Here is a 27,422-nt window from a genome sequence, read left to right as displayed (position 1 = left end):
GCGTCCATTCCTGGCCACCAATACAGATCTCTTAACCGCTGCTTTGTCCTCACTATGCCCTGGTGCGTATCATGCGCCAATTTGATGAAATGCGGCTGTAACATCTCCGGGACAAGAAGGCGGTGAGTACCCCTCATCACGCAGTCTTCTTGTAGTGACAGTTCAGTTTGAAATCTGAAGTAAGGAAGGAGATCAGGATCCAGGCCTTTTGACATTTTCGGCCAGTGCTTTGTAAGCAATTGACGCAATTTTGTTTGAATGGAGTAGAAAATACAGACAATTTTGAATTATTCAGCTGTCACCGCAGTGAGGGTCGACGTGAGTGTGACAACCTCAACATCATCCTCCACGCTGGGCTCTGAAGTCGGCAGTGGAAGGCGAGACAAGCAATCATCTATAAGGTTTTCAGAGCCAGGCTTGTACTGAATGTCATAATTAAATGACAGAAGCCGTGCGGACCATCTGGCCACGCACATTCAAACTCTTCCCAATCCTTTCGTGGAAAGCAGTGTAGTGAGAGGACTGTGGTCAATGAGAAAGTGAAATGTCTACCCCTTAGATAAGTCCTGGACTTCTCTGTCACCCACACACATCCAAGTGCTTCCTTTTCCCCCATGGAATATTTTCTTTCTGATTCAGTCAGTGTTCGGGAAGAAAATGCGAGAGTTTTTTCCATTTTGTCAGCATGAATTTGCGTCAGGACCGCTCCAAGGCCAAAATCAGAGGAGTCAGTAGTCACTATGGTGTGTAGTTCTGGATCAAAGAGAGGGAGTGCTGGACTACTGAAAATCAGTTCTTTAACCAAATCGAAACTTTGCTGTGCTGTGGCTGACCAGGAGAAGGTGGATGGTCCCCGCAGTAATTCTCTCAGGGGTTCAACGACCGATGCATAGTCAGAGATGAACTTCGTATACCATGATGTGAGCCCGAGAAAAGAGTGCAAGCTCTGCACGTCTTTCAGTGGGGGTGTGTCTGACACTGCAACAACATGGGCAGGGTCAGGTTTCAGTCCTGTGTGTGACACTACATGTCCTAAAAATGACAGCTCTGTCTGTCTGAAGTGGCATTTTGAAAGGTTCAGTTTCAGTCTAGCAGCATTGATGCGCTGTAGCACCGCTCTGAGGTGTTTGTCATGTGCTTCGGGAGTTCCTCCAAAAACGATTACATCGTCAAGGTAACACTGAGCTCTGAGTTGATTTTTTTTAAATGGCAGATATCATCCTCTGAAAACAGCTTGGTGCTGAAGCAAGCCCATAAGGGATTAGTTTGTAGCGAAACAGTCCCTCATGTGTAATGAAGGCAGTAAGGTCCCTGTTGTTCTCATGCAGTACAACCTGGTGGTATGCACTTTGCAGATCCAATGTGGAGAAAAGTGTGCCACCTCGCAGCTCCACAAACATTTCCTCCATATGCAGAAGAGGAGCCCATCAATCACCACCACTATATTTGGTTCTCTTAAATCCACGCACAGACGAATCCCTCCGTTTTTCTTCGTCACGACAATTGGTGAAACACACTCTGATTATTTGATTGGCTCAATTACATCCAGTTTAATGAGCTTTTTCATTTCCTGTGAAACAGAATCTTTCACAGACAAAGGTAAACGGCATGTTATTTTGCTGGACTGGATTCACATTGGGTCGCATTTTAATGACATGAATAAATCTCTTTGCACAACCCAGGGTGCCCTCCATGTTGTCACCTGTAACATTTGCGACTGGGGTTTGATTTGCAGTGCTTTGGGTGGTATAAGTGATGTGACCATTCAGTAGTTGCATGTTAAGTGCAGCAACCAGGTCTCTGCCCAGAATGGCAGTGCCGCTCTGCACTATATAAAATTCAGCGGGCGCACAGTAATTCTCGAAAGTCACATCGGCATGCAGGCATCCACGTGACGTCCAGGTATCGGATTTCTCAGGTCGCTAACCAGGTGTAGTTTTGGCTCAGTCAGTGACACATTATTGAAACAACACAGGTAGACGGATTCGGGAAGTATTGACACTGCCGAGCCTGTATTGAACAGTAATTCAATGTCCATAGGCTCTCCCACGGCAGCAGTAACTTGTACAGTGCACATTATCTTATCAGCATCTCGAGTCCTATTATCTCCACTCAACACATTCACATCAGGGACAGTCACTTCGTGAACCTGTTTCAGAGCCCCGGCATACTTTCGCAAAGTGTCCTCTCTTTTGCAGCTGTTGCATTGGGCATCCTTTGCTGGGCATCCATAGTAGTTGGCTGTGTGATTTACAGATCCACATCTATAACACGTTTTCCCTTGAACCGGTTGAAAGCGCTCATCTGACATCCCTCTCAGAGTGAGTATAAAGGATCTCTTGCTGCTCTGCAAATCCTGTGTCTGAAAAGGGTGTATGGCCTGTATGTCACTAGCAGTGCCTTGGCCTATGATCTGAGCCTCCGCCATTGCTGACTCAATCTGTCTCGCCATGGTTATAGCTTTCTGTAACGTCAGTTCCATTTCTACCAGTAAACGTTGTCTAACGTGAGGTGAGTTTGTTTTCTCGATGAGTTAGTCCCGGATCATTTTGTCTGCCAGCTCAACAAACTCGCGTGTGAGGACCATCTTCCATAATGATGAAATATATTGTTCCATTGACTCGCCATTTTTCTGACCATATCGACGAATTTATATCGTTCTGCCATGACATTAACTCTTGGGACAAAAAAGTTCCTCAAGGCCGTAAGTGCAGTCTCGTTGCTATTATGAGCCACCATTAGGGCCCTGTCATACTTTTGACGTTTTAGCCAGCGTATGGCAAGGTATCAAAATGTATGTAAAACGCTGGCATACGCTGTACTATTGATGTTTTTTTTTTAAGTTTTGGGCTTATAATAACGTGTTGGACGTATGCATAACGTATTAGTAACTTACACAGAACGTTTCAATCACATATAGATAACTTATACCAACGAATGCTGAGCATGTTGTTGGCGTTCACAACCTATGCCCAACGATAGTCTAACATGCATAGCGTGCGGCAGCGTATCGCCGATGATCACGTAGCATATGCTAATAATAGGCTGCGGCTCGACGATTCAAATCAAAACCGCACTAGACATCGAAGTGTGAAGCCGCTGTCACACCTTGACGTTTTAGCCAGCGTATGCCGACGTATGAAAAATTTGCCGAACCAAGCTGGCACATGTCGAATACATTATGGGTAAGTTTTGTATACGTTAAGAGCACGCTGGCATACGTTGTAGTACGCTAGCAGACATCGTAGTACGCTGGCATACGTCGTCATACGCCGAGTACGTCGAGAAATTTTCAGCATGTTGAAAATTTATCGACGTACTCGGCGTATGACACATGTTCCACATACGCTGGCATAAGTTGTAGGCACGCTACGCGATCGTTGACACACGTCGACACGCGTTACTTGTATGTTACTCATAAGTCGAAACACGTCGACATAATGGTTAGCGTCAGTGTTCCAGACTCCCTATTTTTTTTTCTTCGATATGACGGTGATTTTGACACTTCGATTTCTAGTGTGGTTATGATTTAAATTGTTGAGCGGCAGCCTATTAATTATATTATATCATAACCGCACTAGAAATCGAAGTGTCAACATCACCGTCACGCCGAAGAAAAAAACAAAAACAAACAAACAGGGAGTCTGGAAAACTGATGCTAACCATTACCTTGACGTGTTTCGACTTATGAGTAACGTACAAGTAACGTGTGTCAACGATCGCGTAACGTGCATACAACACGTTACTCATAGGTTAGAAATAAGTTTCGGGTACACTAAACATTACCTCGACGTGTTTCGACTTATGAGTAACTTACAAGTAACGTGTGTCGACGTGTCAACGATCGCGTAACGTGCCTACAACTTATGGCCAGCATTATGCGGAACGTGTGAGTCATACGCTTGCATACATCGAAAAATTTCAAGCATGGAAAATTTGTCTAACACCTCGGCGTACTACGACGAATGCCAGCGTGCTCTTAACGTATACAAACTTGCCCATAACGTATTCGGCGTGTGCCAGCGTTTTAGCCAAATTTTGCATACATCAGGCATACGCTGGCTAAATCGTCAAGGTGCGACAGGACCTTTAGTGTCTAGAATAGTCTCTGGCCTTCTGTGCCAAAGCAATGTATCAGAAGTGCATGCTTTCGGGCATCAGCGAGTGCATTTTCCTGTATCGTCAGCACGTAGTTTTCAAAGAGACGAGTCCAGGCCGTAAAAGGCATTGAAGGTTCACCCGGGTTTTGCAGAAAGGGTGTTGGTGGATTCAAGTTCAATCCCATCTTCATCGCCAGTTTGTTGTATCACAAAATACTTCAAGAATGAGGAATCCAATAATCTCCATATCATGGAAATGTGATGGCTAGAAAAATCACAGGCAATTGGATTCATCATTCATGCGTAAAGACTCGTGCAAGCAGCTTTGTTAGCTAAAGATCATTGCTGTTCAACTTGGCCTAGCAAGTCGAGATGGCTCAGATATCTGTTCATCTGAGGGGGATGCGATAAGTATAGAATGCATTAAGCACGTCGAGTTTCCTCAAAACTTCTTCCAGTTTAATAGCGAATATTTAAAAATGTAACTGTACGTTGGACAGAATTGACGGATTCGTTTGTGGTTATAATAAAAAAATTTAACGTCTGGAAGGTGTGTCCCATGAAACGCTATGATAACCTATTATACACCTCAACATGGTGTTTGTGCAAGGCACAAACCCCCCTTGGGAATGACAGGGTACGTTAAATTGCAACAACCTCCGTTGTGTGACCCTTAGTCCCCCAGTCAAGTTTGGTTGAGATTGGATAAATTACGAATGAACGCATAGCGGTCAAAAAACCAGACAGATACCAAATGGCTTTTTTTCGGATGATTGGAAGAAGAAGAAGAAGAAGAAGAAGAAGAAGCAAAATACGTAGAAGAAGAAGATGAAGCAGAGGAAGAAGAAGCAAATTATTCATGGGGAAAGTAATGACTGCATCGTCTATCTTTTACCCGGGTTGTTCTGTTAGCAAGCTGCTTGCTCTCGCTTCCCAAGCCAGTCGTTCCATCCACCACTTTGAAAGCTGCTCGCCTAGCCATTCGGCAAGTTTTGCAGGCAGTAAAGAGAGGTACTTCGTTATGTTCATAAAAATAGCCGCCATAGTCAGATTCAAAACGATGCTACAAGTCTACAACGTACGATCAATGAAATGTTCAGACATTTACCCCCGTTACGTACAGTATACTCGTAATCTATATGATAAAAAGCCATTCATGTGTATCTGTGGAAAACGTTACATCACGTATCTATGTCTCTTATTTACGTACTATTTGAACATCAGTTTCACCATAAGATCCCACTTCTGACACCACGTAAGATAACTGGCTTTTTTTTTTCAAACCGAAGCAGCATTGCAGGTCCAGCGATCAACGCGATCCAGATCGAGCCGCAGGAACTACGTCTATTCATAAGAACGTACCTTTTAAACCTCCAAATCCTTTCAACTGCTTAGACCCCTTAGACTTTTTAAGACCCTTTAAACACCTTTTAGAATTTATATCCTTGAGACCCCTTTGACCTCTCTAGACTTTCAGATCACTTGAGACCTGATATGGATAGACCCTTAAATGCAGTTAACCCTTGAGATCCCTTAGACCATCACTACCATTGGAACATACCCTTTACACCATTAAGACCCTTGGACACTTTGGACCCCTTCGACCTCTTAGACCCAGTTTACACCCTTTAGACGCCTTTAAACACACACCACGCAAAGATCAAGATTCTTTTTGCAATGTACAGCCGATGCATTTTTCAACAAGTAATGCACGAACTCTACGCAACACCATAAATTCGTTTGGGTAAGCTGGTATAAGAGAATCTATTAAAACTGAAAACGAAGGCCTGGACACCATTTGCTTGAGTAATGCACCATGACAGCATTGTTTCCACGGAGACCGCCATGTTGTTAAGTGGTGCCAAGCACTCCGTTCCATTGCGGTGCTTACTTGAGCGCTTTGAATCAAGCAAGTCGCCTGGCAAGTGGTAAGCAATCTGCTTGCTAACGGAACATCCCTACTCAACCCCGGATGTGTCAGTTTGAAATTACTGTACATCATTTTTAAAAAGACAAGTCTGGAGACGGCGATGGTTCACGAGCAATGTACACGGTTCGCCTTTTTTATTTTTCGACCTTCGAGGGGACGCCACGGGCAAACTGGCGGGAATCGGGAAAAATGTAAATGATGACAGTTGTCGTACTCAAAGAGCACTACTTGCATACCAACTTTCATTCGAAACAGTTGAAAACCCAAGGAGCTCGATGCCCAATTTATTGATTTTTTTGACATTTTCTAAGTTCGTGACCTTGTGACCTTGACCTTGGGAGGAAAATGAAAAATCGAGCTCCATGGGGCTATGCAGGTGCCATTGGGCTAACCAAATACCGAAATCCTGCCAGATTCGACAAACCCCCTCAGAGAAAATGTAACTTGAAACCAGCTACCCCCTGAAAACACGTTTTTGGGCGGAGCCACGCCCATTCTCCGGAAAACACAACTCGATCATGATACAAACCTCCCACCCAAATTTTATCAAGATCGGATCAAAACCCACGGAGCTATGCTCGGGACAGACAGACAGACACACACCCATAACGAATATAGTGGTCACTTACTGACTCGTGAACCAATACTGATTCATGAACCAATTGTGGTCACTTACTGACTCGTGAACCAATATATATATATATATATATATATATATATATATATATATATATATATATATATATATATATATATATATATATATATATATATATATATATATATATATTAGCCTGGTGTTGGTGTAGTGGTTAGGAAAGCGGCTTGGGATCCAAAAGGTCCTGAGTTCAAGCCCCGTTGGCCGCTTGAATTAATACACACCAGGAGGTTGACTCAGCCTGTCATCCTTCCGAGGTCGGCAAAGTGAGTACCAGTGTACGGGGCCTGGTGTATGCCCCCGTTAGAATAGGTGTACCATATTCCTGTGTCGTAAGAGGCGACCAGGGTTGGTCAGGAAGGGCATCCTGCGTAAAACCTGTGCCAAATCACTATGCGGATCATAACGGCTGATCTGCTGTGGCGACCCCTAATGGGAGCAGCCGAAAGAAGAAAAAGATATGTGTGTGTGTATATATATATATATATATATATATATATATATATATATATATATATATATATATATATATATATATATATATATATATATATATATATATATATATATATACAGTATATATATGTATATATATATATATATATATATATATATATATATATATATATATATACATATACAGTATATATATGTATATATATATATATATAATATACATATACAGTATATATGTATATATAGCAACACTTGAAATTGTGCAAAGAAATTAAACTGTACAAGCCTGAAGACGACGATGGTTCACGAGCGGTATTTGATGATGTATATTGTTTCAGAAGTCAAGGATGAGACAATGTGATAATTTTTGACCAAGTTATAAAACTGATAAACATGATGTGGTACGAGTGACAGGTTATTAGCTGAAAAATGTCGAAAACCTGGTTTCGTTCAACAACTTTCAAAATTTGACCTTTGCATAACCTTTAAAGGTCACAAAACAATGTTGTGGACATTAAAATAAGGAAACAGGATACGTGCTATAGCTTATTGGAGTTAGTTCGTCGAAGAAGGTCAAAAACCCGGTTCGATTCCCACAACTTTGAAAATTTGACCTTTGTGAACTTTAAAGGTCAAAGGTCAAGGATTATTCCAGGAACATTCCAGGAACATTCCAGGAACAATACAATGTCATATTGGCTATATGGCATTTCGCACTCCTCAGATTATCCATACTTTGATGAAATCAGCGTAAAAACAAACTTGAAGGGGGCGCCACAGGCAAGGTGTTTGAGATAGAGAAAAATGGTTTCAAGACTTTCGGTGGGGAATGACCTCAAGATTATGCATAAAAAATATTGTCATCCTCGCTCTCAAAGTGTGGGCGGTTGTATGATTTTTATGTCAAAATTCGCAATTTTCTAAGTTTATGACTGTGTGACCTTGACCTTGTGACGAAAATGAAAAATCGAGCTCCGTGGGGCTATGCAGGTGCCATTGGGCTAACCAAATACTGAAACCCCTGCCAGATTCGACAAACACCTTCGGAGAAGATGTAACTTGAAATCGGCTACCCCTAAAAACATGTTTTTTGGGCGTGGCTCCGCCCATAATGGGCGCAGCAAGCCCATTCTTAGGAAAACACAACTAGATCATGATATAAACCTCCCACCCAAATTTTATCAGGATCGGATCAAAACCCATGGAGCTATGTTCGGGACAGACAGACAGACAAGCCGGTAGGCGGACATGGGTAGTTGATCAAGTCAAATTTAGTCATTTATCAGCCGTTACTAGCCAACAAAAGCGTCCATAGCAACGGTTCTTTCTCACACATAATTCGGACATACCATGAACCTACCATACCAGTTTCATGTATGTCTGACTCATAGTCTCTGAGATATAACGAACTTCGGTTTTTATATTTTTTTTGACCAGGGTTCATTCAAAGTCTATCTTCTCCGACAGTTTTCATGGGAGCGGGCTGAATTTTTTTGTCAAGGAGGCTGAATGTGTTGCCCACAAACGATCATAGCTTAATTTTTGAATTTCAATATTTTTATTTTTTTAGATATTTTTGAAAATTTCAAAGGCCCGTTGCTAGGCAACCGAGGGGTCCATAGTAACGGTTCTCAAACGCGCATAACTAGGTCATGGTATGAACCTACCACCAGAGTTTCATCAAAATCGGCCTACGATTAACGGAGTACTGGCCTGGACAGACAAACAGACAGACAGACAGACAGACATAACGACGGAAAACCTGACAATAAGGGTAGATAGATCGACTACCCAAAACCTGACAATAATGGTAGATAGATTGACTACCCAACAGACAGATAAGCTGGTAGGCGGACATGGGTAGTCGCCTACCCAATAGAACCTGACGTGATGGGCCCGTTCGATGGGGAATGACCTGAGGATTAAGCACAAGAAAATTCATGATTCCAGCTTCAAGGGTTAATGCTGCAGATTGTTTTTTTCATAAAAATACCCCCACATTTAGAGGTTTTTCGGCCGTCGCTAGGTAACGGAGGGATCCATAGCAACGGTTCTTTCTCACACATAACTAGAACGGGCACTCAGTAGAGCACATACCTTCGCCGCCAAAAACTTTTTTCCGGGCACATTTGAAAAATGTCATTTTAAAACGTCCATGACGTCACAACCGTCAGTCCGATTGACGTCAAATTTGGTGTGTAACCTCCTTGAAGGCAGTCCAACAAAATGGAATGATAAACACTGAAAAATTAAAAAGTTGAAAAATGACGTCATCTTTTGACGTCATTTTGACGCACTTCCGGGCATGTCACGTCCAATCGGGGACTACCAGTCTGAAAGCTCGTAGTTCACTGAACGTTTTAACGTTGGTTTCATGTCAATAGCTCTATTAGATCTGAAGCTGTGCCTACAAGTATATTTTGACCTTGAGTGTGACCTTGACCTTGACTACAGAGTTAATTGGCAAAACCTGTACATCAATAAACAGATATTTTGGAACTGATCCTAATGCCTGGATTTGGGAGACTTTGCTTTATAAATTATATAGATATTTGAATGTAAAATATCAGGACATTTTAGCCACAATTGAAAAACGTCATGTTCAAACGTCAATGACGTCATAACGGTCAGTCCGATCGAAGTCAAATTTGGTGTGTGACGTCCTTAAGGTTAGTCCTACAAAACGGTATGATCAAAACTGATGAGATCGAAAATTGAAAATTTACGTCATCTTGTGACGTCATTTAGACGCACTTCCGATGACGTTACGTCAAATCTGACACGACATATCCGAAAGGTATCTCGTCATGGAACAATATGGCGGTGGTTGCATGTCGATAGCTGTATTATGAAGGAAGTTATGCTCAAAAGAGTGTTTTTGACCTTTTCATGACTTTGACCTTGACCTTTGACCCGATCGCTCCCAAAATCGAATCAAATCGTCCTTGGATACTCACGAATAATCCCACCAAATTTCATGTAATTCGGTTTAATACTTTCTGAGTTATGCAAATAACAAACAAACACACATATACACAGCGACCAAAACATAACCTTTCGCGGAATGCGAAGGTAACAAGGACATACCATGAACCTACCATACCAGTTTCATGTATATCTGATTCATAGTCTCTGAGATATAACGAACTTCGTTTTTTTATTGTTTTCGACCAGGGTTCATTCAAAGTCTATCTTCTCCGACAGTTTTCATAGGATTCGGCTGGAAATTTTTGACAATATGGCTGAATGTACTGCTCGTGGTCCGATTTTTTATTTTCGAAAAAATAATTTTTTTTAATGATTTTTCAAGAATTTCAAAGTCCCGTTGCTAGGCAACGGTGGTGTCCATAGCAACGGTTCTCATTTGCACACAACTTGGTCATGGTATGAACCTACCAACCAAGTTTCATCGAAATCGCCATTTTAAATACTGATAATAACTGAAGAACAAATCTCAAAAAAAAATTTTTTAAAAAAAAATTTTTTTTTTTCGACTCGATCGACTACCCAACATATCGACGGAAAACCTGACAATAAGGGTAGATAGATCGACTACCCAAAACCTGACAATAATGGTAGATAGATCGACTACCCAACAGACAGACACACACCCATAACAAATATATTGGTCACTTACTGACTCGTGAACCAATCATTCAGTATATGTATATATATATATATATATATATATATATATATATATATATATATATATATATATATATATATATATATATATATATATATATATATATATATATATATATATATACAGTGAATATAGTTGGTGTACATAAGCACCAAACGGTATCTTTTGCTAAGAGTAGGTGAGTCTATCGACGCCACCTCAAGCAAAAAGCCCAAATCATCTTCAGTTAATCGTCAGACCTCGCCACCTAGTTCGTGAAAGGCGGGCGAAAAACGCTCCGCAGCCGACTTCACAAGGATATGGCTGGGATTAATTGGGACCGTTAAATAAATAGCTTATAGTACTACATGGACATATAATCCTTATCACAGCTTTTGAAACTGCTCGCGTTTTACCCTCACATTGAGTCACAGTTCTCGAAGAACAGGCACGATGGGCCAAAGGACCCCCTGGCACGTCAAGAAGCTCCTTGAGTAACTCGATCAGTCGAGGATTAGGCGGTGTAGTGCGCGTCGGGAATTACAGTAATTTTATTATTATTATTATTATTATTATTATTTTTTTTTTAATCTCGAAGGAGGTCCTGAGGAAATTAGCAAAAGTGATGAAAGAAATTACATCGTATGACGCGGTTGCTTTGTACGAGACGTCCAAGAATCCGTGACAGACACGAATGTTTTATTTACACACCGAACGGACTCGATGAAACAAGGAAAGTTCAAAGCGCGGCGCGTGTGGGCGTTCCGAACCTTTTTAAATGTCTTGTTCGATTCCGCAGCCGTTTGTAGCAGACACGCTGAGGCGACGGACATCCAGAGGCAGCACGCGCGCATCAGCATCTTGTTGTGCGAGGGGTTTTTGGCGGGAGCAGAAGCGCTGAATGACAGAACAGTGACCGAGCTTCGCACCGCGTTTAAATTTCCTTGCGTTCTCAGAGGGACTTTCCATTTGGCGGAAGCAGGTTTTGCTGAGAAATGACACAGTACGTTTTATTTATTTATTTATTTATTTATTTATTTATTTATTTCCATCGTACCGACGTGCGTTGTTGTAGTAAACGCCGTGACGACTGTTGCTGGTTGTACACAGAATAATTTTTATGTCCTAGTAGTTGTGTAAGATTTTACTGCCAAATAGAGTCCGAGTTCTCTTGGAAGGAACTTCAACGCAAAGAGGACATTGGGGTCCCATCGAAGCCCCTGCCATATTGTTGCTTGTTTTGTGATCTATGCTTTTAAAATGCTGCAGCGTCAAGCGAGGAAGCAGCTCGAACATTAACAAGTGAATAATTAAAAAATATGTATGCTAAATAAAAAATAAAAATCAATGTAGTCAATGACAAACACTAGTCTAAAGATGTTTTTTTTTTTTTTAAACAAGATAGGGATGATACTTCTACCTGCTCTTTCCAATGGTGAACAATTTGAAGTGGTACATACCTTGTCATATATTTGCTGAATTTCGGGGAAAAAAGAAAATTTTCAATTTTTTTTATGGATCATGACTATTATATATGACTGATTAAGAAAAGTACACATCTATTTGAATACTACTACCATACAGTTATTACCTGGAAAAAGTTTCAAGCTTCTGGGATGGGTCAATAAAAATATATGGGGTCTCAAAGTTGGGTCTTCATACAAAACAAACATTTTTTTTCTGCATTTCAACTGATCAGGTCATAAAATTTAAGAGAGGTATACTCGGTTTTATGTTTGTTTCTTACAGAGCAGTTGTAGAAGAATAATCTCTGAAAATTTCACGGCTCTAGCATTAATATTTAAAAAGTTGTGGGAGTTTAAAAGTAGCCGTTCATTTTGTGATGCTCGCAACGACCAGAAAAATAGGGCCACAACCACATTTTCAACCCTCAATATCCCGGAGTTGACAGCATCTATGGGCCTAAAATTTTACGCAGCTTCATTTTGATACCTGGGAACTATTTTATGAAAGTTTAAAGTAAATCTGAGGTGGTCAACTGGGAACATTTTCTTAAATTTGGTGATTTCAGATGGAATGACTTGAAGGTATGATGTTGGTTTTGAGAGTTGTTTACAGTATTGCCATCACATAACAATCCCGACATCACTGCTTCCAGACTATTGTCTATCTAAAAGTATTAGAAGACTCTTCTTCACAATTTCAGGGAGTTCTTGCATCTTCAGTTGTTTTTCCAACTTAAAAAAAAAATTAAGTTATATGAACCAATCACAAACACAAATAATTATAGAATTCTGTTTTTTGAGATGTACATGCAGTTTGGAAGAAGTTGATGTTTATGGTATTAACATTGCAGTCACTTGCCGATTTGTGGAGTCTCGGTGTGTGGCAGTGGCAAATCCAGGGGGGTTTCCTGGTCGCCCAGAACTCCTTCTCCCACGAAAGTGTGCCACAAAAAAGGCAAGAAGCCTCAGAAAAACTGTATCAATACAGTACCTAATAAACAATAAACCACTAACAGCTCACAGTAATTTATTTGGAAAATTTATAATTTTCTGTGATTTGGAACCCCCCCTACCCAATTCCTGGATTTGTCCCTGTGTGGCCACACTACAAGGGTAATCAAGTACTGTTGTAGCCAGTGGAGTGTTTGTAGAGTCTCGGTATGTGGCCACACTACAAGGGTAATCAAGTACTGGTTGTAACCAGTGGAGTGTTTGTAGAGTCTCGGTATGTGGCCACACTACAAGGGTAATCAAGTACTGTTGTAACCAGTGGAGTGTTTGTAGAGTCTCGGTATGTGGCCACACAACAAGGGTAATCAAGTACTGTTGTAACCAGTGGAGTGTTTGTAGAGTCTCGGTATGTGGCCACACTACAAGGGTAATCAAGTACCATTGTAACCAGTGGAGTGTTTGTGGAGTCTCGGTATGTGGCCACACTACAAGGGTAATCAAGTACTGTTGTAACCAGTGGAGTGTTTGTGGAGTCTCGGTATGTGGCCACACTACAAGGGTAATCAAGTACTGGGTGTAACCAGTGGAGTCTCGGTATGTGGCCACACTACAAGGGTAATCAAGTACTGTTGTAACCAGTGGAGTGTTTGTAGAGTCTCGGTATGTGGCCACACAACAAGGGTAATCAAGTACTGTTGTAACCAGTGGAGTGTTTGTAGAGTCTCGGTATGTGGCCACACTACAAGGGTAATCAAGTACCATTGTAACCAGTGGAGTGTTTGTGGAGTCTCGGTATGTGGCCACACTACAAGGGTAATCAAGTACTGTTGTAACCAATGGAGTGTTTGTGGAGTCTCGGTATGTGGCCACACTACAAGGGTAATCAAGTACTGGGTGTAACCAGTGGAGTCTCGGTATGTGGCCACACTACAAGGGTAATCAAGTACTGTTGTAACCAGTGGAGTGTTTGTAGAGTCTCGGTATGTGGCCACACTACAAGGGTAATCAAGTACTGTTGTAACCAGTGGAGTGTTTGTAGAGTCTCAGTATGTGGCCACACTACAAGGGTAATCAAGTACTGTTGTAACCAGTGGAGTGTTTGTGGAGTCTCGGTATGTGGCCACATTACAAGGGTAATCAAGTACTGGTTGTAACCAGTGGAGTATTTGTAGAGTCTCGGTATGTGGCCACACTACAAGGGTAATCAAGTACTGTTGTAACCAGTGGAGTGTTTGTAGAGTCTCGGTATGTGGCCACACTACAAGGGTAATCAAGTACTGTTGTAACCAGTGGAGTGTTTGTGGAGTCTCGGTATGTGGCCACATTACAAGGGTAATCAAGTACTGTTGTAACCAGTGGAGTCTCGGTATGTGGCCACACTACAAGGGTAATCAAGTACTGTTGTAACCAGTGGAGTGTTTGTAGAGTCTCGGTATGTGGCCACACTACAAGGGTAATCAAGTACTGTTGTAACCAGTGGAGTGTTTGTAGAGTCTCGGTATGTGGCCACACTACAAGGGTAATCAAGTACTGTTGTAACCAGTGGAGTGTTTGTGGAGTCTCGGTATGTGGCCACACTACAAGGGTAATCAAGTACTGTTGTAACCAGTGGAGTGTTTGTGGAGTCTCGGTATGTGGCCACACTACAAGGGTAATCAAGTACTGTTGTAACCAGTGGAGTGTTTGTGGAGTCTCGGTATGTGGCCACATTACAAGGGTAATCAAGTACTGTTGTAACCAGTGGAGTATTTGTAGAGTCTCGGTATGTGGCCACACTACAAGGGTAATCAAGTACCGTTGTAACCAGTGGAGTGTTTGTGGAGTCTCGGTATGTGGCCACACTACAAGGGTAATCAAGTACTGTTGTAACCAGTGGAGTGTTTGTAGAGTCTCGGTATGTGGCCACACTACAAGGGTAATCAAGTACTGTTGTAACCAGTGGAGTGTTTGTAGAGTTTCGGCATGTGGCCACACTATAAGGGTAATCAAGTACTGTTGTAACCAGTGGAGTGTTTGTAGAGTCTCGGTATGTGGCCACACTACAAGGGTAATCAAGTACCGTTGTAACCAGTGGAGTGTTTGTGGAGTCTCGGTATGTGGCCACACTACAAGGGTAATCAAGTACTGTTGTAACCAGTGGAGTGTTTGTGGAGTCTCGGTATGTGGCCACACTACAAGGGTAATCAAGTACTGTTGTAACCAGTGGAGTGTTTGTGGAGTCTCGGTATGTGGCCACACTACAAGGGTAATCAAGTACTGTTGTAACCAGTGGAGTGTTTGTAGAGTCTCGGTATGTGGCCACACGACAAGGGTAATCAAGTACTGTTGTAACCAGTGGAGTGTTTGTAGAGTCTCGGTATGTGGCCACACTACAAGGGTAATCAAGTACTGTTGTAACCAGTGGAGTGTTTGTAGAGTCTCGGTATGTGGCCACACTACAAGGGTAATCAAGTACTGTTGTAACCAGTGGAGTGTTTGTAGAGTTTCGGCATGTGGCCACACTATAAGGGTAATCAAGTACTGTTGTAACCAGTGGAGTGTTTGTAGAGTCTCGGTATGTGGCCACACTACAAGGGTAATCAAGTACTGTTGTAACCAGTGGAGTGTTTGTAGAGTTTCGGCATGTGGCCACACTACAAGGGTAATCAAGTACCGTTGTAACCAGTGGAGTGTTTGTGGAGTCTCGGTATGTGGCCACACTACAAGGGTAATCAAGTACTGTTGTAACCAGTGGAGTGTTTGTGGAGTCTCGGTATGTGGCCACACTACAAGGGTAATCAAGTACTGTTGTAACCAGTGGAGTGTTTGTGGAGTCTCGGTATGTGGCCACACTACAAGGGTAATCAAGTACTGTTGTAACCAGTGGAGTGTTTGTAGAGTCTCGGTATGTGGTCACACTACAAGGGTAATCAAGTACTGTTGTAACCAGTGGAGTGTTTGTGTAGTCTCGGTATGTGGCCACATTACAAGGGTAATCAAGTACTGGTTGTAACCAGTGGAGTGTTTGTGGAGTCTCGGTATGTGGCCACATTACAAGGGTAATCAAGTACTGGTTGTAACCAGTGGAGTGTTTGTAGAGTCTCGGTATGTGGCCACACTACAAGGGTAATCAAGTACTGTTGTAACCAGTGGAGTGTTTGTAGAGTCTCGGTATGTGGCCACACTACAAGGGTAATCAAGTACCGTTGTAACCAGTGGAGTGTTTGTGGAGTCTCGGTATGTGGCCACACTACAAGGGTAATCAAGTACTGTTGTAACCAGTGGAGTGTTTGTAGAGTCTCGGTATGTGGCCACACTACAAGGGTAATCAAGTACTGTTGTAACCAGTGGAGTGTTTGTGGAGTCTCGGTATGTGGCCACACTACAAGGGTAATCAAGTACTGTTGTAACCAGTGGAGTGTTTGTGGAGTCTCGGTATGTGGCCACACTACAAGGGTAATCAAGTACTGGTTGTAACCAGTGGAGTGTTTGTGGAGTCTCGGTATGTGGCCACACTACAAGGGTAATCAAGTACCGTTGTAACCAGTGGAGTGTTTGTGGAGTCTCGGTATGTGGCCACACTACAAGGGTAATCAAGTACTGTTGTAACCAGTGGAGTGCTTGTGGAGTCTTGGTATGTGGCCACACTACAAGGGTAATCAAGTACTGGTTGTAACCAGTGGAGTGTTTGTGGAGTCTCGCTATGTGGCCACACTACAAGGGTAATCAAGTACTGTTGTAACCAGTGAAGTGTTTGTGGAGTCTCGGTATGTGGCCACACTACAAGGGTAATCAAGTACTGTTGTAACCAGTGGAGTGTTTGTGGAGTCTCGGTATGTGGCCACACTACAAGGGTAATCAAGTACTGGTTGTAACCAGTGGAGTGTTTGTGGAGTCTCGGTATGTGGCCACAGTACAAGGGTAATCAAGTACCGTTGTAACCAGTGGAGTGTTTGTGGAGTCTCGGTATGTGGCCACACTACAAGGGTAATCAAGTACTGTTGTAACCAGTGGAGTGCTTGTAAAGTCTTGGTATGTGGCCACACTACAAGGGTAATCAAGTACTGGTTGTAACCAGTGGAGTGTTTGTGGAGTCTCGCTATGTGGCCACACTACAAGGGTAATCAAGTACTGTTGTAACCAGTGGAGTGTTTGTGGAGTCTCGGTATGTGGCCACACTACAAGGGTAATCAAGTACTGTTGTAACCAGTGGAGTGTTTGTGGAGTCTCGGTATGTGGCCACACTACAAGGGTAATCAAGTACTGTTGTAACCAGTGGAGTGTTTGTGGAGTCTCGGTATGTGGCCACACTGCAAGGGTAATCAAGTACTGGTTGTAACCAGTGGAGTGTTTGTGTAGTCTCGGTATGTGGCCACACTACAAGGGTAATCAAGTACTGTTGTAACCAGTGGAGTGTTTGTGTAGTCTCGGTATGTGGCCACACTACAAGGGTAATCAAGTACTGTTGTAACCAGTGGAGTGTTTGTGGAGTCTCGGTATGTGGCCACACTACAAGGGTAATCAAGTACTGGTTGTAACCAGTGGAGTGTTTGTGTAGTCTCGGTATGTGGCCACACTACAAGGGTAATCAAGTACTGTTGTAACCAGTGGAGTGTTTTTGTGTAGTCTCAGTATGTGGCCACACTACAAGGGTAATCAAGTACTGTTGTAACCAGTGGAGTGTTTGTGGAGTCTCGGTATGTGGCCACACTACAAGGGTAATCAAGTACTGTTGTAACCAGTGGAGTGTTTGTGGAGTCTCGGTATGTGGCCACACTACAAGGGTAATCAAGTACTGGTTGTAACCAGTGGAGTGTTTGTGTAGTCTCGGTATGTGGCCACACTACAAGGGTAATCAAGTACTGTTGTAACCAGTGGAGTGTTTTTGTGTAGTCTCAGTACGTGGCCACACTACAAGGGTAATCAAGTACTGTTGTAACCAGTGGAGTGTTTGTGGAGTCTCGGTATGTGGCCACACTACAAGGGTAATCAAGTACTGGTTGTAACCAGTGGAGTGTTTGTGTAGTCTCGGTATGTGGCCACACTACAAGGGTAATCAAGTACTGTTGTAACCAGTGGAGTGTTTGTGGAGTCTCGGTATGTGGCCACACTACAAGGGTAATCAAGTACTGTTGTAACCAGTGGAGTGTTTGTGGAGTCTCGGTATGTGGCCACATTACAAGGGTAATCAAGTACTGGTTGTAACCAGTGGAGTGTTTGTGGAGTCTCGGTATGTGGCCACACTACAAGGGTAATCAAGTACTGGTTGTAACCAGTGGAGTGTTTGTAGAGTCTCGGTATGTGGCCACACTACAAGGGTAATCAAGTACTGGTTGTAACCAGTGGAGTGTTTGTGGAGTCTCGGTATGTGGCCACACTACAAGGGTAATCAAGTACTGTTGTAACCAGTGGAGTGTTTGTAGAGTCTCGGTATGTGGCCACACTACAAGGGTAATCAAGTACTGTTGTAACCAGTGGAGTGTTTGTGGAGTCTCGGTATGTGGCCACACTACAAGGGTAATCAAGTACTGTTGTAACCAGTGGAGTGTTTGTCGAGTCTCGGTATGTGGCCACACTACAAGGGTAATCAAGTACTGTTGTAACCAGTGGAGTGTTTGTGGAGTCTCGGTATGTGGCCACACTACAAGGGTAATCAAGTACTGTTGTAACCAGTGGAGTGTTTGTGGAGTCTCGGTATGTGGCCACACTACAAGGGTAATCAAGTACTGTTGTAACCAGTGGAGTGTTTGTGGAGTCTTGGTATGTGGCCACACTATAAGGGTAATCAAGTACTGTTGTAACTAGTGGAGTGTTTGTGGAGTCTCGGTATGTGGCCACACTACAAGGGTAATCAAGTACTGTTGTAACCAGTGGAGTGTTTGTGGAGTCTCGGTATGTGGCCACACTACAAGGATAATCAAGTACTGTTGTAACCAGTGGAGTGTTTGTAGAGTCTCGGTATGTGGCCACACTACAAGGGTAATCAAGTACTGTTGTAACCAGTGGAGTGTTTGTGGAGTCTCGGTATGTGGCCACACTACAAGGGTAATCAAGTACTGTTGTAACCAGTGGAATGTTTGTAGAAGCTTGAAGCAATAATTGATGAAGTGTAAGTGAGGCAGTGATGTTGGGATTGTTAGTATAGACTCTTCGCTCCTCTCCAAACAAACATCATCCCCGTCTTGTTTTAAAACCTTTTTTTTACACTGTAGTTTATCACCCCTACATTATTTTTTTTTAATTTTATAAAAAAATTTTTTTTTAATTAATGCGTCGCGACGATGCCTGATGGCGATATGCCTCTGCTCACATTGCTACATCGTTATACATACTTGTACGGTTGATTTAAATTTAAGTTTGAGGGAAGTATGAAAAGTTGTCAAGGGTGAGGAATAAGGGTTAATTGAAGGAGATTGTCAAAATCCATGGATCTGTGCCTTTGTAAGATGCAATTATTGGTCCCTTCACAACCACTCTTGCAGCATCAGCGGCGCAGTTGCACCCGCAGCCAATGATGCTACCTCGCATCCTTGTGCTGCATATGAGCGAAGAAGAGGAGCAAACCCTGAACAAGGAAAGAGAAATGCTGCACTAGTTGAGACGTTTCTTCTTCTCCCTTTTATGATTGTAATTTTTTTGAGATGAAGGTGGTGGAGAAGGTGACCAGTCATTCAAAATGATGCGTAACGAGGGAAGAGAGCACCAGTGGACTTAGGATCATGTGTAGACCAGACTTGGTGATGAAGGTGGATTATCCCCACCCTGACGGTCATTAATGAATGACATTGGTTTTTAACTTTTTATTGATAATCCACTTATTGACTGGTAATTCTCTCGCGATTCTCTCTTGAGACGAGCTCGACTCCTAGAAGATTAGAATACCTATCCTTTATACTGCTACCCTCAGTTGTATTTAAATGCAGAGTTTCGATGATTGTCAGAGTCCTCGCCATTCACGAATAGGCCATTACTTTCCCCCATTCCTCTTTCGAGAAGCGTGTGCAAAAAACCCCCAAAACCGCAGAAATGTTACATGGAAGCCACAGAATAGGAGCTGGAGCCTTAGGTGTTTGAAACAGATGGATTAAGCATTCTGACAATATGGAATGAGGTGTGGCATGGCCATGTTCATGTTCCTGGCCAACCCCAAAAGAACCACTACAAAGCGTGGCACGCTTGTCCCCCGAGGCAGAAACATGTCGACACGTGGTGCCGAGAATGCAGAAGTATGGTGGATATAGGTACACAGAGGATGGTAGATCCCTCAAGGATATAGGTGCTGGGAGGACCTAAATTCTAGTGCTTGGATGCATGTGCAGTAGATGCAGCAAGTATATTAATTAATTGAATGATTGATTGATTTTGTACAGGTGGGATATAGATCCTGGTAGGATGTAGATACAGGTAGGATATAGACACAGTGAAGATATACATGCAGGTGGGATATATGTGCGAGGATATAGGTGTAGTGAGGATACAGGTAGAATGAAGGTGCAGGGAGGACAAAGGAAGAATATAGGTGCAGGTAGTAGGCCAATCTAGATACATCCAGACAATAAGTACAAGTGGGTTTTCTCATGCCGTGCATACGAGATGCGAATATGTTGATGGTTTCTTCTCTAACCAAGTGCAATGTTTGATCATCCATAACTTTTTACACTGCTAAATGAACCATCCTGGGCTGAAATTAATTTGGCTGTGCATGACAGGTCATAAGGATGCTAATAATGGTGATCCAGGAGGGAAAGAGAGGGGGGCTTGGTTGAGGGAGTGATAAAACAAGTAAAATGATATGCAGTACAATAATAGGGATTAAACAACAGAAATATAATAAAACAACAGAAACCCTGGTGTGCATATTGGGATTCAGTGTGGTTCACTTTCCTGGGCGAAAGGATCAATGTGCAGTTTCTAGCAATCTATATACGTATTGCTAAAACTCTCATCATGTATGTATATATATGATACTGAAATACAGCCAAAACGGTACACGATAGCGCAAAAATTTTAGGGCCACCTCACTCAACATTTGCCTGTGGTGTGCAGTATCAAGTTTCATTCAAATCTGGCAACAAAAAAATTATTTAAAAAAATCAATTCCCGATTCAGTGAAGTACTCTTCGGGAGAATTTGATCAATGCAAACAACTTCAGCGGTATAGTTTGCTGGAGCTATCTGTTTTTTTTTTTTTTTTGAAATGATTTTTTTTATCAACCGCTGTCACAATGGGAACCCAACGGGTTCACAGGTCGTCTCGTATGCTTTAAAGTTAGACGATCGTGAAACTTTGGAAACTCGAAACACAATATCTGATCGTTATCGAGGTTTTGATTTTGCATGCTTGTAAACAGTAACATGTAATTGAGGAACAAATATGTGACTTCCACGAATCTCTCAGATCAAATTCCAGTTTCCACCTTGATTCCACAAATGAAAGTCATCCGTCCACAACTTTTTGAGATATCGTGTGAAATATAGTTTGTAGTCCGATGTCTTAATGGTGAAGAATCGCTTGAAAAATTCTAGTATATGGATCCGGATCTACACTAAAATCTAATCAGTTCGTCCTCGTCACACACCAAACCTGTCCACAAAATTTCATCCGGATCCATCCACAACTTTTTGAGATATTGTCTACACAAACAAGCAGACAGAAATTGGTGAAAACATAACCTCTTTCACCTTCGGTAGTGGAGGTAAAAAGTTGTGATAGTTCAAAAGGTTGTGGAGGGATTACTTCAAAACGTGGTGGCTGAGTTTGGTCTAGTCGGTGACAAGAACAAGCCGATTAAATTTTGGAGGTCCGGATCCAGATCCGACCTACCAGTGGGATACAAAACATAAATGATTTAGCCTGGCAGAGATATGCACTCGACTGAGTGCCGTTCTAGTTACCTACACCACCGAAGGTGAAGCAGGTTATGTTTTCACCCCTTTCTGTCTGTTTCTCTGTCTGTTTCTCTGTCTGGTTGTCTGTTTGTGTGCAGGATATTTCAAAATGTTGTAGATGCATCCGGATGAAATTTGGTAGACACGTTGGATGTGTGATGAGGAAGAATTTATTCAATTTTGGTGAAGATCTGGATCCAGATCAGTTTCTGATAATTTTTTAAGTGATTCTACACCATTGAGAGATAGGGAGAAACCGATATATAGCAAGATATCTCAAAAAGTAGTGGACGGATGCGGATAAAATTTGGTGGACACGGGTGTGTGACAAGGAAGAATTCATTCGATTTTGTTGAAGATCTGAATCCGGATCTGGATTCGGGAATTATTTAATTTTCAAAGTGATTCTTCACCATTGAGAGACAGGGCCAAAAACAAGATTGTACTGCATCGCACGATATTTCAAAAATGTATTGGGCCGATATGTTGTCGTGGATCAGGCATTACGTGGTGGAGGTACTGAGTGCCCTTCTAGTTAACCTCCGCCATCGAAGATGGATGGAGGTTACTGTTTTCACCCCTGTCTGTTTGTTTGTTTGTGAACAGTATTACGGAAAAACTCCTGGACAGATTTTTGACGAAACTTGGTGGGGGGATTAGGTATGGTCCAAGGATTTTGCCATTAGATTTTGGACTTGGTCAAAAAAAAAAAACAGGAAATTTTGCAACTTTTTTTCAAAAAAATTTAATTTTATTTGAAAAATATTTTAATTTTTTTTTTTTGCATTTCTACATGTTTTAAGTGATTTCCAACCCCCAAAAAATTTGTCAGAGAAAAAAAAAAAATTTTGCAACTTTTTTTTCAAAAAAATTTCGATTTTTTATTTGGCATTTCTACATGCGCGTCGATCAAGTTTAGTTTATTCAATCGTGGTTCAGTAGAGTCTGATCCGTTTTGACCTACAATGAATAGGATATCAGGTTCACTTAAGTGATTCAGCAGTATTGGCGGCGGAGGTTTTGCACTCAACCGAGTGCTCACCCTCTAGTTTTTATCTGTTTTCGTCATGTTTAGCAAAAGGATGAAGAAGTCCGAATACGAAGCGGATGCAGACGGCCTTTGCATTTTCAGATACTTTCTAGTTATATATGTATCTGCATTCGTTGCATTTTTGAAGTCTGGTGTCATATTAATTTGCAAGGATAGAAAGCGTATCTCTTGAGCTGTGACTTGAACATGTACAATCACAGCCCAGTCCCTATCCTACCTTTCCCTCCAACTCCACCAATGTTCACTCTTTGAGAAACATTTCCCATATGCACATTTGCCATTCCAAGCATTGGAGTTTTAGGAAGAAAGAAAAAAAGCCATCAACTTATGGGAATAGTAAATAAGGCGTTCACAGAATGTGGTGTAATTGTTAATTGTCTTTTCTACACTTTAATTTGGGAAAGTCTGCAAAATTTGATTTGCAACTTGATCGTGTCGTTTTGCAAATATGATTGTCAAGCAAAAAAGCATTTTTGATAATCATCAGATTGATCTTCAGATGAAGTTTGGATTAAAATTTTTGGAATTTTCACTTGAATATGGTGGAATGTTGAGGCAATGGTTTTGCTGTGAATGTCTTCATTGGATCCTTCAGTTTCTGTGATAGGTGAGGCACAAAAATGGAATTCAGCATGAAAAGTGGTTTTCATTCCCAGACAATTGTTGCAGTCAAGTCTCTTTTAAGGTCAGGGTACACAGTGCAATGTTTATTTGCAACAAAACCTGTATGTTGTTGTTGACCAGACCAGACCAGACCAAACAAACAAACAGTTGCATGACTTCATGTATGCATTTTCCAACTTGTATGACATGTCACATGATATCCTTACTCACATAATGTATCAATCACCCTGTGAGCTGATTTGCTGAGGAAATAAGTGGAACAAAAAAGTTGCAGAAAATCGAACAGTACTCTTTTTTTTTCAAGTTGTCCAAAACTGCTAAATGCTGGACAACTCCCTCTGTATATCCATAACTTTGTGTTGCACAACATAAAGTTGCAGAAACGTTGCATAGTAGTGCGTATTAACTAGCTTTTTTTGGATACAAAGTCGAGGCTTGTGGAGGAGAGAGAACAGAATGGTCCAGGCTGTAACACAACAAAAATAATGGGGGAGTGGGTGGGACACCAACAGCATGGTTGAGGGACAAAATAAAGGGAGACTTGGAGGGATAAGGGATGTATAGTAGAATGAGAGTAAGTTGCAGAGGACAGAGAGGGTGAACAAGATGTATACAGCCACAAACTCTCAATCACAGAAGTGAAAGGAAATACTTGGGCTTGGGGAGGGATCATGGGGGTATAAAAGATCATGGTTGTGGATGGTGGATTCTGAGATTGAGGTGAACAGCCATCTTGAAGCCCTGGATGGAAGAATGAGTTTGAAGAGACTAAGGAAGTTGGTTCTTCAGGAAGGAGAAAAATGAGGAATTAATTAATGTAGGCGGGCAATGAGTGGATTTTGGGAGTTTCACCAGAAAGGGATTACTGGCCCGAGCAACACCAGAGAAGAGGTGATAGAAGGCAGACAGAAAACCGACCTGTATGTGATGTGAAAGTGATAGGCCCAGAGACTCAGCTTCATCATGGGAGATATGAATAATCTTGAAGGCCTTGGTTTCCATGGCATAAAGCTGAGCAAGGTGTGAGGCAGGGTCGCCAGCCCAAAGTGGGGAGCAGTATTCCATCAAGTTATGGATGAAGGTCTTGTATGTGAATGAAAGTTCAGGTGTGCCAAGGAAGGATTTTGCAAGACAGAATGCCCATTTGGCAGCTGGCTTTGGAATCTTTTAAACACATCATACAGAGCATGATTATGTATTACAAATTACTATATAATTATTTTCAGTTTGGGTCACATTGTACAATCGACAGCAAATAGGGGTGCAACAATACAAGGCGTTTCTGCGCATGTGCGCCAAGCAATCTGGGGCAGATTATGTCATTTTGAAAGCCGAATATTGCAGCACTCGTGATTAAAAGCACTTCATGCACACATTCTCAGAGCAGTGTCCAAGAAAGAGTAACCGAACCATGTGATTGAAAGTGTTTCAATATCATGCTGATGTGCAATGACCTCATGACACATGCAGACCCTTTGCTAAACATGCTAATTGCAATCACATATTACAATTGCTGCACAGAGGGGGCATAAACACCAACAGCAGAGAAGTGAAAGTGAGATCAATGGGGGAAAGGGGGGGGGGTGGAGGAAGAGGACACATAGGGGTGAACAAGCTGCACACAAGCTGAATGAAACACAGCAAGACGTGGAAGGGGAAAGCAGGGATGAAACAGAAAAGGAACAAACCATCCGATGACTAACAAACAAAAAGAGGTGAGGGAGAGGGGAAAAAATCACAATAACCTGGAAAAAGGGAGTGCTTGGGAGTAGGATCATTTGGGGTCGAAGAGATCACAAGTATGGATGGGGGATGACCTGAGAGGTAGTGGTGAACAGCTGTCTTGAAAGCCAAGAGGGAAAATGGGACGGTAACAGACTGAGGTCGTTGGTTGCACAGGCAAGAGAAAAAAGGAACAAATTAGTGGAGGTGAGCAGTGAACCTGGATTTTGGGAGTTAAACAGTAAGAGCATTACTGGCAGACCTTAAGCACCCTGCAAAAATCTTGGAGGGACAGAGCTAAGAAAGGGCAGAAGGTGCAAGATCAAATCAGAGGTGGTAGAACACAGAGGCTATGAACCTGTCTGTGATGTGAAAGTAACATTTCTCTATACAGTACTCAACTTTGTTGCTGAGATTCCGATGATGTATATTGAGGGCCTTGCTTTCCACAGCATCAAGAAGCGCAAGGTGTGAAGTAGGGGTGCCAGTCCAAATGAGAGAGCAGTACTCCATCAAGCTATGAATGAAGGCCCTGCAGGTTGTCAAAAGTTCAGACGAACCAAGGAAAGTTCTTGCATGGCAAAGGATACCCAGTCTGTGTCTGGCTTTGGAGGCCATCTCGGAAATATAGTCTGCCCAACAAAGATCATGGCTGATTGTGAGGCTCAAATGTTTGAGTGACAAAACATCTTCATGTGGTTTGTTTTGGAACGAGATGGGAGGCTTTGCCAAGTGGTCCATGCAAACAGGCATGGTGAGTTTGTGGGATTTGTCGGGGTTGAAAGAGATATTCCAAGTGTTGGACCAGTTCCTTAGTCGACTCATTTTTAAGGGCATTGCTTTCACTCCCTCAGTAGCAAATTTTAAACTCGAACATCTCTTGTGAAAGTAAATGCACACACCTGCTCATGGCAAACATTCATTGTGTAACAGTCAAAGATGAAAAATATTACAACTTATGACAAGATAAATGAAATGTCGTTACGTCCTGTACAGTATTGGTTTATCTTTGAAATGTCACATCTCTTATTGTTAAACGTCGGTTATAGGTGACAATAGATTGGAGAATGAATGACCTTTTTAAAGTGCAGTAGATCTCTCTTCCCCTCTCTCCCCCTCCCTCCCCTTCTCTCCTTCTCTCTCTCCCACTCTCTCTCTCCCACTTTCTTGCTCTCTCCCTATCTCCCTCTCCTTCTCACCCTCCCCAGACACACCCACCCACACACATGCACACTACTACTACTACTACTACTACTACTACTCTGTATGCATACACGAAAACAGCAAGCCAGAGAAGGTATCCCCAACCCATCCAGCAACTTTTTTCTCCAAAAACAGGTGTGAGCAGAAAATGCCACACATGAAACCAAAGCAGAAATGAATACAGTCCTGACAATTTCAAAAAAGACTAAAGAAAAATATAAAGCGAAATACCAACAGATATAAGCTTGCACTGCCAACTGGGAGAATGATGAGAGCAGGGAGATACAAAAGAATATAAAAGGACCACTGGACCTGAATCTTATTTGGGTCCTGACCGAATATATAACCCAAATTTGAAAGCATTCTGACTGGTGTGTCTGGAGAAGAGGATTTTTAAAGGAATTGATGCGATTTTCCCAAAAGTTAACCACGTCGGCCATTTTAGCACACTTCTGGTCACATGATCAGCATGACTTCCACAATATAATTAACATCCCTACCCTAGCCTCATGTTGCAACCCAAATTTGGTGGCATTATGACTGGTGGATCAGAAGAAGCTTTTGGAAGGCATTTGCGGGACCGACATTTTGACACACTTCCAGTCACGTGATCAACATGGCCTCCAAAATTTAATATTGGTACTGTATCCTAATGTTGTAACCCAAATTTGGCAGCATTCTGACTGGTGCGTCTCGAGAAGAAGATAATTGAAGAAATTTACTAAGTCGGCCATTTTGACTTATTCAAAGTCATGTGACCGGAAC

General features: G+C 42.1%; 2 protein-coding genes across 4 annotated transcripts in view; one reads left to right on the top strand and one right to left on the bottom strand.

Annotated features, from left to right (window-relative positions):
• LOC147011839 (tumor necrosis factor receptor superfamily member 14-like) overlaps positions 1-11,687 on the bottom strand; it is a 100,834-nt gene extending 89,147 nt beyond the window's left edge. For both annotated transcript variants that reach the window (XM_085857219.1, XM_085857220.1), the window contains exon 1: positions 11,543-11,687. In XM_085857219.1, the coding sequence (XP_085713345.1) occupies positions 11,543-11,632 (90 nt within the window). In that variant the 5' untranslated portion in view covers positions 11,633-11,687. The remainder of the gene's footprint in view (positions 1-11,542) is intronic.
• The window catches only part of LOC147011838 (myosin-11-like), a 115,819-nt gene that overhangs the window by 4,185 nt on the left and 84,212 nt on the right, over positions 1-27,422 (top strand). The window contains exon 1 of one of the 2 annotated variants that reach the window (XM_085857216.1): positions 11,482-11,775. The exons of the other annotated variant lie outside the window; for it this stretch is intronic. The gene's annotated coding sequence lies outside the window, so the exon portion shown is untranslated. Of the gene's footprint in view, positions 1-11,481; positions 11,776-27,422 lie in introns of those variants that run through there. 2 annotated transcript variants of the gene reach the window in all.

The sequence above is a fragment of the Eptatretus burgeri genome, chromosome 15 (genome assembly GCF_056783735.1).
Source record: "Eptatretus burgeri isolate ZD-2024b chromosome 15, Ebu_testis_v1, whole genome shotgun sequence".
NCBI classification, from domain to species: domain Eukaryota; kingdom Metazoa; phylum Chordata; class Myxini; order Myxiniformes; family Myxinidae; genus Eptatretus; species Eptatretus burgeri.
Note: the sequence above shows the minus strand (reverse complement) of the source record. Positions and strands in the feature narration are given on the sequence as shown.